Raw genomic sequence first — 13,095 nt, forward strand, 5'->3', positions numbered from 1 at the left:
TAAGAACTGCAGCAGGTAGTATTTTGTAGGGAGTTTGTGCCATAACATTTTTATACTGCATGCTGATGTAAAGTCTCACTGTGGTTCAAATGGACTTTTCTTCCAGGATTTAAGCCCTGCTTTGGTCTGCAAGGGAATCAGATGACTGTAGAGATTACTGACCTAATATGTGGAGTGACTTGTGAAAATACCATCCTTTAATTTAAAAAAGTCCTTTAAATTCCAGAATGTTGCAATTCCACACAACATAATGGTGAAAACCCATTAAAAACAATGAAATGAATAGAAGCTGAGTAAGGCCTGTGTAGTTTGGAAACCTTTGATCTCAATCCAACAAAGCTGTTTCTTGTCAAAGCCCTATTAATTTCAGAGGGGGGTTGATAGACTTGTACCTATGCTCCCCACTGTGCCACTGTTACTCAAGACACCATCCTGTGCCTCATCTTCATATTGCAAACTAGAGTAGAAAGGCGTTTATGTCGAGTGGGTTTTGTTGAGAGAGGCACAGGCTGTTCTAGAGAGTATTCTGCTGTTCCTTCCACCAGGCTGTTTCCTGGTACTAAACTCAGGTATCTGTCAAACTAGCAGGTCAGAAACATTCTGAATTAGTCTTGAGTTTTAATCGGTGTGATTCAGTACTTCTTTAATCATGATTTGTTTAAAACACACATTTTAAAAATAATCGAACCACATGTGAAATGGTGTGCAATGCTGATGGTATTACTTATAAATTATCTGAGTTATCTTGAATATATCAATGCCACTGATTAATATGGTTAAGAAAACAGAATGGTAAGTATAAGGCTGAAATACTGATAATGTCTGTTTGGTAAGGAGTCCCCTTGAAGTGTCCAGTTTACACATAACAAAAGGCATCATGAAGGAATTTCCTTGCAGGGTTTCTTGTTGTGACAGCATCACCATTTTGAATATTCAGGGTGCCAAGGAGGGGCCCCAGAGCTTGCCATTCTGTGTAAACCCAGCAAGGGTGGGTTATCAGCTTAGCCACAGAACAGCTGACAGATACTGGGTAGCTTGTGATGTACCCAAACCTCCTCTTCCACATAAGGTTTGTACATAAGGAGAAGCCATGACAGGCAGGGGACTGGGCCATCAACCTGGTTGTGTGAACTATCTTTCAGTTCATTTTCACAGTGCTAGCAGATTTATTAAAATTATTATTGATGCTGATGCTGCTAGCAGCAGTAATAGTATTGGGCAAAGGTTAGGTTGGGTTGGGCAAAGTGAAAAACCAGAGCATTTGAGTTGGGAGGGATAAAAAAGCCAAGCCCAGTCATCACAGTCAAGGCAAGATTAATGAAAAACCAGTTTGAAAGGGCGGGCAGCCTAATGCCCTTTATCTGTTTTGATCAGTTTCCCAAATTTCTAAGCTGTGGTAGCTGGGGCTTATGGGAGTTGTAGTCCCATGGAGGACACCAGCTTGTCTGATTTTGTGAGGCAGAGAGCCGGATGTTCAGATCCAGTATCTAGTGAACTACTTATTCGTTTATTGCATGAACCATTTTTCTCTTCAAGGCAGCATGCAAAATCTTCCTTCTCCATTTTATCCTCACAACAATGCTGAGAGGGGGGTTAAACTGGGAGTCAGTGAATTTTCAGCAGTATACTATACTGGGTTTCTTAAGCAAGTAAGCCAGACCACTTACTACTGAAAGATTGCCATGACCAAGGGAGATTTGCATGTTTTAGCTATTTAAGCCTGTCCCATTTTTTGAAATGCCCCTTTAGCATACATAGAAATTGAAATGAGAAAACAAGCACAACAGCAGGTAACACAATGAAAAAAGAAAGAGCAGGACATTTTGGAACAGCAGAGCAGCTGCCCTGGTCTGCAGCTTTTTTTGACTCTTCTGCTGATGGTTTGCTTTAACAAAGGGTAGTGCCAAGCTCACAGGGATCAAGATGTGCTTAAACACACTGGAACAGCTCAGGCTTAGCAAGGGAGGGGAACCCTGCTTGCTTAAATGGATGGCATTAGCCTGAGATGACTTTATAGTTATGCAACATGCTGGCCATCAGGAAACCCTGTGCATTGGCCTGGTAAGATTTCCCAGCTGCAATCAAAGGAGTCTGTAGTAGATTACATAAACCACTGTTAAATGGGAAGCTGCTTTGAAGGAAACCCAATAAATGAAATGGACATGGATACACCAACCTCTTTAATTCTAATGCCCTTTCCTCTTAAACAGGACCTGAAAGTTCCTGGGTTGGAGAACTTTCTGGCCCTGGAAGCAACTGGCCACATATTCATTAAATGGCTGAATGTTAATTAAGTGCTATGCTCAAGCCCCCTTTGTTTCTCCCCATTTCATTGCCCACTAAAATCCTGATCATAATGCAGGCTGATTTGGTGGGGCCAGTAGGGAGCAGTGTTCTTGTCACCATTCTTCTGGTGGCATCTGAAGTATACCTGCATTTCTGATTTTAGTATATGAGGTTTAAAGACTAATGTAGAGAACTGCTGGAGAATTCCTGAAAACAAATACTAACTGGGTTGCCCTCTGTTGTGCAGAAACTTGAAGAGGCTGACAGGAGAAGCCAGCATCTGCTTGAGAACCTGGAAAGAGAGCAAAGGTTCTTAAAGCGAAGGCTGGAGCAGCTGCAGGGCTCTCCGGACATAGAGCGAATACGAATGGACAGCACTGGATCAACAATTTCTTCAGACCGCTCTGATTCGGAGCGGGGTCAGTATCTGATTTGTGCCTTTTTGTCCCTGTCTAAATGTGATGATGCTAATGTCAAGGTTTTTGATGTTCATTCCACATATCTCTAATTTCCCTTCATCCCAGAAGCAGGTTCAATTTGGTCAACTGTCAAAACAACTCAAAATCCCAGACATCTGAAATAATGTTCTCTCTGCTACAGTTTCCCGTTAAACATAGTTCATAGGTGGAGTCAGGTGTGGATGGGTCAGATATCACTGTTACCCCCATGCTGCTCACAGCCATGGCTTCTCCAAGTGGATCCACTCCAGATTTAACAGAGTGCAACTCCCAGCAGTCCAACACAACTGGAGTGCAACAGGTTGAGGAAAGCTGCTCTACAGTATTATCGCTGCATTTCCCCCTCCTTGCCCCGTCACCTCGGCCTTGTTCAATACAGAAACTGTCTGGAGCTCTGAGACAGATGGACAGCTTCTAGAAGCACCAGTCCGAAGGAATTGTGCAGATGTTTTGTCTTTCCTCCTCTGATGGATTTTCTGTAGTAAGAACAAAGCTTGGAGAAGCAGTGAGAAAAATACAGGAGGGTTATTAATGGAAGATGTCATACAGACGCTCTGTGTACAAGGTGGGGCAATTTTGCAATGGAAGTTCTCATAGTCCGGCTTAAAGGCATGAACTCCTAAATTACATTGCCTTTATTAAAGGTTGTGTTGGCATGTTTAATTCTCTCCCACTGACATTTCTGGAACCTCAAGTTTAACTTTGCTCTTGAAGCAAATTTGCCATTTTTGTCATACAAGTTGGTCCCATACAGACAAGTTGCAGACAATGTATCATATATGTCTACATATATGGAATAGGTTAGCCATCTGTTATTTTCTTGCAAAGGAGAACCTTAGCACACTTCTGCACCTGATCAGAAATAAGAAAGCACAGTAGCAAGATTTGCTTATTTGTAGAATAGAAGCAATCAAAACATGTAACTGTGACAAGTTACTCCTTTGTTTATTCTCTGCTTAAACTTCTGGTGATAAAGAAATAGCGACTCCTGCCAAGATGCATTTCCACTTTCCTCTGTAATTATATGTAACCATAAAACACCTTCTGGGGAGAACTCTGAGACTCATGTTATGGCAAATCCCAAATTTTAGAAAGTGTTTGGACAGATACTGTGAATAGATAAACACTTAAGATGTCATAATTCTTATCATATGATTGTATATGATTGGAAAGCAATTTTAACTAGAATTGCTACTTTGATCAGTTAATGCTGTTAAATGTAGGGCATCTTATGATAGCTATACATGTTGCTATGGATTCCTGAGCCAGTTAAAAAAGACAGCAGAATATTCTGTACCATATCTGTGTAAATACAGTAGGCATCAGTGCAGGTGTGTTTGGGGAGAGAGATGAGCAAATGAGAAGATAAATTGATCTTTTAATCCTTAGGGTTTTTTAAAATTTGAAATGCGTAAATTAGTGCATTCTGTATACAATATAATACCATAGTTAATGTAGAATTGTAACTCTAGATTGGAATGATGCATCAGTCACATGGCTATTATTGTTAGCTCAAATTTTATGTGCCTTAACTATCTTAATCAAATTTCACCTTAACGATTCACAGAAGCAGTTTGATTTTTTTTTCTTGGTTAACATTACTGGTCATGGTAGCATACTCTTAAAGCCACTATACTTTGTTCCCATCTCCCATTCAGAGCAACACATTTTAGATGAATATGTTCCTCCAAGGTCACTCCAGAATTGAGAACATTTTGGTTTATTCTGTGTCCTCTTAGAAGTCCCTGTTTATCTTCTGAGGGTGCCGAGGCAGTGCACTTGATGAACCAAACCAGTATCTGTTGGATTTTTGGCATGGCATAATGTGTCATATAAGGTTTCAAAATTTGAATTAGAATGTTGTGTTAAAAAAAGTCCAGACCACATGGGCATAGAAAGGGACTTGATCACACTCTGAGCCCATTCAAAAATTCAAAGAAAGTTCTAGCTTATCATTATTCCTTGAAGAATTACCTTTCTGTGTGGCAGATCTGTGTTTATATCCCCTCGAGCATGCCTGCATGAGATCCTTTTGCCTGCAATTTGAAGTAATGCAGTCCCATGCTTTGTTCTGTGCTTTCTCTGAATGTTGTAATTGGTTTCTTATTCCAAACCTGTTCTTCACTAGGCATCTTTCAGAGTCAAGAGGACCGGCAGAGCTTTCCCCAGCTTCCTGCCCATTCCACAAATGACTTCAGTGGTCTAGGTTTCCCTTCCCTCCCTCTCATTTGCCTCTGCAAAGTTAAACTTGGAAAGCACAAATATTTACAATAAATTAAATTAAACAATGCTCTGCCCATTGACCTACATTATTTATACAAAATAGGTAAGGGTATGGTGTCTGCAATACAACATGCCTAATATGATTGATATACTTTCCATGATTTGCCACAAAGCTCTGTTAATGTGAATTGAGAGTGGGTACTCCATATTCAGGGATGGTGAGATTTCAAGTTTAGGATATTTTATTGTAAGCTGTCCCAAGACGTCAAAGTGGTGGACGGGGTACAAAAGTTTTAAATAAATAAAATGTGATGCAAGGCTAGGATACTATATGTAAGTGTCCCCCTTGAGTTAGCAGCCGAAAGTCATAATCTATTCAAAAAACCTTCTAATAAAAATAACTGTTCTAGTTGAATGGTTGTGTAGTAATGAACTATGAGTTTCATCTAGACTTATTCATACTTTGTGTAGACCTATTGATATCAGTGGGACTTGAGTCATTCATGACTAAGTATGGATCCAATCCTCTGTTTCTCCTTTCCTGGTTCTAGAGCACTCATCTATAATTAAATGATAATCCAAAATCTATAAAATTGGGAGTGTAGGTCAGCCGGCACAGAAGGTCTATACTTCTGAACGTTGGAAAATATCATGTGGCAGCGTTCTGCTTTCTGATGTTCCTTTCTCTAACGAAACCTTCCCAGAAAAACATCATGTGGCTAGAACAACATTGGATTCGTCTTTTGGCAATCTTAAATGAACAATGGCTGTGTTCCTAATGCTAATCTGGGGCTCTTCCATCTTTTGCAGAGGAAATTGAAGTGGATGTGGAAAGCACAGAATTCTCCCATGGAGATGTGGATGATATCAGCACAACCAGTACGAGTGACATTGATGACCACAGCAGCTTGCAGAGCATTGGGAGCGATGAGGGTTACTCAAGTGCTAGCGTCAAGCTCTCCTTCACTTCCTAGAGCACGGTGCTAGGACAGAGCAGCTGATTTCTTTGGGGCAATTGAAGTTCACATGGCAGAGCTCTTAAGATACAGTATTTTTCTTCTCCCAACTATACTTCAACAGCTATGCTTGGACAGACACAGCTCTAGGATAACTCCATAGGTCCACAGGAGGGTGGGAACCAAACAGGAGAGCCAACCAGTCTCTATCAGTAGTCATAGTCTAAAATGCTGACTTTGGGTTGAACCCATAGCTATGTTGAGGGCTGAGGCATACAGCACTCCCCTTGTATATAGCTGGACTGAGATTTGCCCATGTAAAACAGATAGCTTTGATCCAAGATTAGGATCTTGATTCAGGCTCTGATTCCTAATTGGTCACAGTTCCTGAGAAGTTTAAAAAAAAATCCTTCAATCCTTAACAATTTTGTTAAGGCCCTTCTGGTGCTAACAATAAGCAAGAAATACCTTGTCCAATGATAATCTAGTCTGTATGGGATAGCCATGTGTTGACCCGAAATTATGGGACTAAGTAGCCAAGGTGATAAAGTTTTATTGGATCAGCCTCTTCCGATGAGTTTGCACAATATTCTGAACTACAAAGCTCCATTCTGCAGGCTCTTTAAAATTTCATCACTCATTTTAAGCATTTTTTTTCTTTAAGAGAATGATGAAGTTGGACAGTTTTTGTGTACTCTCACCAGCAGAAGCTAGTCCAATCAATGCCTTCTACCCACAGGGTTTCTCCAGCCAGTTTTGGTCATTATTACCCTATGAAATAATAATAGTGAAAAGCTCTGCTCACGCCCTGTGAAAGAGAGGTGCTGCAAACCTGGATACAATTCCCATTCAGCTCAACTTTCCACTGGACGTTTTTTCAAGGCAAGAGCTTGTGCCGCATGATTTAGCACTAGAGTATTGAGCTGTAAAGTACCAGCACACAGCGCAACTGCTCTCTGGATTGAATGGCTACAGCATTAACTCCTTGTCTAGAATGATGCTGGTGATACAGAGAGTCAGAGACAGACAGACAAGTCCATAAAAGAAATGATGGTGTGCAGGAAAGGCGCAGCCTCCATTCTGAGCCACAATGACCTTTTTCTTTTGCAAATTATTTTGATAAACGTTTGTAAAAGTTGTTTGGGTGAGAGAACCTACATGCAACAATGTCTTTTTAGAACTTGTAGGCATGATTCTGCAAATGTCTTTTATAATTAACACCAATGTAAAGGGACCTGTTTTTCTGCTGCCATGCACAAAAGGAACAGGGACTCTCCTTGGGTTTTATGGCTCTTCCTTTTGGTTTCCTTCTTTGGACTCCCTTTGCAAACTTTGCCACCTGGATCCCACCATAGTCATGGGTCCATAGCTTAGGTAGTACGTGATTCACTGTAACAGTCTGCCAGCATGGTTCTCCAGGGGAACCCTCCAGTTCCCCTGGACCAAGAACTGTTGCTGTTGTCTTGCTGTTAACAAGTTAAGATTGTATCAGATGTTTTTATCATTTTTCTTTTGAAATGAGCTTTCTAACCTGCACTTTGAGGTCTTTGCTTTTCCTTTAAGCTTTTTAACCACAAGGATTCTTATTATTCTTCCTTTACCAAGTTTAAACTTTTTAATAGACCTCATTTATGACACTTGTTTGAGACTTTTAAGTAATTTGCCTACCCCCTAATTACTAAGGGGAAAAAGAGAAAAATACGAAAACATGCTTTATAAAACTCATAACTTATTGCTGATTATAATTACTGTTGTTAATTTCAGTCCTGTAGAGTTTTAATTTTATTATTTTTAGATAGGGCTGGGCAACAAAAATAAAAAAGACAAAATAAAAAAAACAAGGTAACCTCATTTAGCAGTGCAGTGGAATTGTGTTTAAATGTTAGCATATGGTTCTGCTTAATAGTAGCACTTTAACACCATTAAACATTTCTGTATCTGAAATGCACTGTGTTCTGCCATTTTGGTCACTCATGAGAGTTTAGAATACCCATGTTGTTTGTGCCTGGACATTTTTCTTTTTTAAAGCCTTTTGGCCATGTGATTAGATGACCCCAATAACTTCTTATGTAGATCTTGTCTCAATACTAATATGCTGCGCGTATGTTTAAAACCATTCACCCCAGAACTGTTACAGTGTCATATACTACAAGGCACAACTTTAGAACCTGTGACATGAAATAGAAGTCTAACCCTGCCAGGGTTGTTGTATTTTCATAGCTGGGGTTTTTGATTTTTCTGTTTTCTTAAAGCCTGGATCCACTGTTGTTATACACCCATCTCTCTCTGTGACTTATATAGGACACTCTGGTTCACTGCATGTGGTAATCTCTCCCTCTAGTGGCTGGAATACAAGCTCATTAGTTGTAGTTCATGGGAGTCAAACTTTCAGCTGAACAAGTAGGAACGGTTTTTAATGGTACTGGGATTTGTTAATTTGGCCCATTAATCTGCATATTTAAAGTAATGGTGTCTCAGCATGCTTTTGATGAGAACTTATGAGTAACATTCCGATACTGAGTTGTATTGGCAGCCATGACTGCAATTTCCAATTATTGCAATATCAGCTCATACAGCCATTATTTGGGTCTATTTTTGTGTATGGAGGGAGTTGTGTATGCAGCAGAGCACAAGAGCGACTGTATGTAAAAGAATCTGAGTTCATACTCTTGCAGCTCCTGTTAACAATTTCAGGTAGGAGAGCTGGGAAACCTTTCACTCGAGAGCTTGGAAAGCTGCCTCCCAGGATAGACAATATTGTGCTATATTGGAAGTTGCTTCCGTACTATGCCAAGATCATGTAAAAGTGGCTAGTCTGGGTGGGGATAAGAAGCGATTACCTACACCAAGTTACATAGGCATTACAGTATTCGCTCTAAAGACCTTGCAATACTTATACAAAATCACACTGCCCTTGTCACCAAAAGGCCAGAACTTCTATATTTCTTTCAAACACTGATTTAACAGATCTTTGGCATTCTGTTGTCAAAGAGGAAGAAAGGGGCTAATCTGCAGTTAACACTGAGCAGCATATTCTGTATTAATCTAGTCATATTTTATTGCCAGAAAGTAAACAAGGTTATAAATCACATCTAGAAAAGTTTTCTCTTAATGAAGCCAACTTCTTCAGTGAAATACCATTCTTGGAATTTTCTCCTGTTCCTCACTATATTTGATGCACATATAAAAAGTATCTTATCCCCCCCCCCCCCCCCAAAAAAAAAAAAAAAAAGATTCCGGCTTGCTCTATGCATGCTTGCTCAGAAGACCTGTGTTTAATGGGGCATACTCCCAGGTAAATATGCATTGGTTTGCAACCTTAAGGCCAAACCTGTGGCCTTGAATGCAGGCTATTGATGAAGTTGAATACAGTTTCACATTTAAACAAAGCTTTTAAAAAATTGCAACAGCCTCAGGTTAGGGCAGAGAAGATGGTGTCTCAAAATTACTGGAGGGACCATTTCACCCTTCTCATACTGCAATCCTGACTTAAGTTCTCACCTTTTGCTTTGGAGAAAAATCCCCCATTAATGCCAGTTCCAAAGTTGCTAAAACCTAGGTGTATATACCATTTCAGAGAAGTAGCATTGGCCTTTATTGACTGGAAAATGAATTTTAAGAAATATAAATGATTGGTGCAGAGTAAGTGTTCTGCCCTAATTTGCAAGACACACTTCAGAAAAATGAGCCCAGCACATTGTCAAAAATGCGTTACTTCAGATATCTGTCAGCACTAATGCTTGTGTAAATAGTGCCTAGAGTGGGTCTAAATTATAACAGCAAAATCAGATGCAGGAGATTCTTCTACTGGATTTTATTTTCTTGATTTAACATCTGAGAAGCAAACTTGCACCCCAAGAAAGCATGAACACATGAAGGTCATTTATGCTGAGTTGGATGGATGGTCCTCATTCTATCTCTTCTCCATTTCTTAACCTTGTTTCATGAGAGCAATTTGGTTGGAAATGTCATGGACTTAGCTAGGATGTTTTGTATGCAAATAAGACACCCAACTTTTGTGCTATGGGCCCTGTTCCAAATTCTTTTTAAATAGAATGGAAAAATGGAAGCAGGAAAATAATTGATGGCCACTTTTCATTGTATGATGCCATTGGTCTGCATTTAAATTTAACCTCGTTTTATATGATGTGGTCTGTGTCTTATGGCCTAGTGTAGCACTTCAATCCTAGGCTACTAAGAGCTGTGCTTGTGGAAGTGGCTAAAATAGGGGTATTGGTTCATCTTTAGTTATCAGCCTTCATGTATGGAGCTAAAAGCTTTGTTCTGTTAGGGCTCATAGCTAATTGCTTATTCAACACAACACTGGAAAGAGGGCAAGATTGCTTAGGTGAATTAAAGGGAATAAAGCAATTTTCAGAAGCAGAGACCATTTAAGTGCTACAGGCCCTTGTCAGATCAAACTGATCTGGCAAACAAATAACAACCAATGGAAAGTAAGAATAGTCAGTCACTTTTCTCCCATCCTTGACAATTGTATATTTGTCTCTTCCCCTTATCCTACACTACACCTGTCAGTACACTACTGTTTACTGTAAACTTCTAAATGATGATAAAACACTTTGTTCTGTCACATCAACATATTCACTGGGAGATTACATTACACTGAAGATAAAATGATCAACATTTCAAGAATATTTCACTTTTCCTAGCTGTAGCCACGTTGCCAAGATAAATTCAACTGTACTTTCCTGAAGGAAACCACTATTACTGCTTGGAAGGCTAAATGAGGGAGGGATTATATGAGGTGGGCTTAGAACTCCAGGTTTTTTTTTAAAGCAAACCTAAACATTCTTTTAATTGAAAAAGCAGATGATGGGGATGGGGGAGTTGTACCCATTTGATTATAAACAGCAAGAACACAAACAATAGTAAAGGAGGCATGAGTGACAGTTAAGTACTCAAGCTTAAGTTATTAGCAGCTAGGAGTACCTCATTCGAGATCACTATGCACTACTTTCTCATAATTCAGATACCTCTAGCATCCATGTATTTCCCTTATGCAGCACTAGTTGTAGCACAATAAAACTTAGACTTTCTTACTCAGCTACCACTGCACATGGTAGGTCCTGTCTCCACGAAGGGAACAGGATTAGATAACATCTCAGGGCCAATTTACATGATCATTGGACACAGTGGACAGTTTCCACTGCTGTCATTCTGCAAACTCAGAAGTAGCAAACATCCATGAAATCATCCTGTTCCATAAGCATCTTGTGCTAGCCAAGCACATGGTTCACACTCCTGAAATGTGTTCAAGCTTCTTGCACAAGTAGGACTTAGTTGTTTTCCCTAGGTTCAGATCCTAGTTTCTGCTAGAACATCATTGCTGCATTACTGGAATGACACAACTATCTCCTTGCCAAAGGCTGTAAAATATTGCATATGCTTTTTCCAATGGTCAGTCCCTGAACTTGTTATCAAAGGATCCAGTTGTAAGTAATTGTTTCCAGATCTTATACTAAAAGTTAAATCTTGCATCTGGCATTGGAGTTCAAGACTAGCTAGTAACTAGCTGAGAAGTCTGTGCAAGTATTATGTATCAGCTCCCTTTCTACATTTTATACATTTATAACCAGACAGGAAGCAAAGACCAACATGAAGTCTGATGATGTGCAAAGGCCTCTAAAATGCTGCATAAAAACTTTCATCAAATGGTCATCGTAACAAAGTTGATGTGGTAAATGTCCTGCAGCAAAAATGAACTTGGCATATATGAGAAAAAGAAGCCTACAATAGTTACAGCTGTTGTAGAAGAGATGAATAGCAGTAAAGTCAGTTACTGAACCTAAGAATGAAAGGATCAGTGCAGGCAACATTTGGTAGAACAAAAAGACATCAGCCAAATATTAGAAGCTTTATATAGTAGACAACTGCTCCTAACATACAGTATAAGCCCCATTTGAATAAAGTAGCTGTCAACTCAAAATAAGCGAACACTTGGTGCATATAACTGCCTTAACCATTATTTCGAGAAATTCACTCCAAATGATTAAGGTAGACTTTACAGAGAAAATGTATTTCTCTGGAGAAAACAGTGCATTTGTTGGAAACTTTTGGTTCCCTTGTTTTACACATGCTGACATGCTAAATACATTAAGTTAACGTATTTAACATTTACAGCACAACAGCTGGTATTTAAAAAAGAACCCTCCTTATATTTCCTTCAACCACCCTACTGTTAATGCTATATAGCCCTTGAATTTAAGCAGTCAGTCATAGCAAACTGTGGTATAAAACAAATCCTGCTAGTGACATTCAAGCCTAGCCATGGCAGAATGCAAAGGAAATTAGAATTTTCAGCACAACATCTCTATTTGGAAATAACATTTTTTTTTTTACCCCAAGTCTTCTGAAGCTTCTATTCCTTTGCTAATTTAAAAAAAGGGATTAATGAAACTGCAATATAACCTCCCTAGGTTTTAGATTAACAACTTGTATATTCTGACATAAAATGCAGTTACTATATTATTTACAATGATTACAGTACAGAATGTTAAAATTCATTAAGTACATTTTATCACATTAGCCAAAGTCTGATGCACAAGTTAGACTTCTCTTAAAATTTTCCTCAGCTGTTAAAAAAAAAAAAAAAACTTACCAGCAAGTTTCAGTATTTACTGATGGGTTTCCTTTACAATTTGTGTATTAAAAGGGGAATCGTATGTAATGTGCTATGTTTCTATGTAGTGATACTGTATTGGTCTAGGAATACAATTCCAAGTCTAAACAGATATGTATCCTTTGACAATTATTTTTCTAATATGTATGTAGCTCAGTGCAAACTTATTTTTACAATTTCTGCTACCACTACTTAGTCTTGTCTGAACTTTGGTGCAGCTACTATATTGGTGCTGTAGCCAACTGCTACTTTGAGGAACTGAAGATATAAAACAAAAAAAATCCCAACCAATCTTTGATTGGTGCTCAGATTGATTAGTGCCAGTCTTTAAAAAATACTGAAACGCTGACCACAGCTCTATTTGTAATGGTGCAGGGATGGTGCTGACAAAGATGTTGCATTTTTTTCATCATTGTAAACATTATTCCTTTGTTTGTGACCATCTATATTAATTTGTTTAAGAAATACAATAAATTTTATGGAATTTTATTTCTAGTACGATGTTGTTATCCTCCTCTCTTCCCACATTGGT

General features: G+C 39.0%; 1 protein-coding gene across 4 annotated transcripts in view; it reads left to right on the top strand.

The window, feature by feature from the left end:
* Positions 1 to 13,052, top strand: part of MXI1 (MAX interactor 1, dimerization protein) — an 81,197-nt gene extending 68,145 nt beyond the window's left edge. For all 4 annotated transcript variants that reach the window (XM_044438434.1, XM_044438442.1, XM_044438451.1 and 1 more), the window contains 2 exons: positions 2,534 to 2,705; positions 5,778 to 13,052. In XM_044438434.1, coding sequence (XP_044294369.1) covers positions 2,534 to 2,705; positions 5,778 to 5,941 — 336 coding nt within the window. In that variant the 3' untranslated portion in view covers positions 5,942 to 13,052. The remainder of the gene's footprint in view (positions 1 to 2,533; positions 2,706 to 5,777) is intronic.
* The last annotated feature ends 43 nt before the right edge of the window (positions 13,053 to 13,095 follow it).

The sequence above is a fragment of the Varanus komodoensis genome, unplaced genomic scaffold, assembly GCF_004798865.1.
Source record: "Varanus komodoensis strain SLA01 unplaced genomic scaffold, ASM479886v1 scaffold1, whole genome shotgun sequence".
NCBI classification, from domain to species: Eukaryota; Metazoa; Chordata; class Lepidosauria; order Squamata; family Varanidae; genus Varanus; species Varanus komodoensis.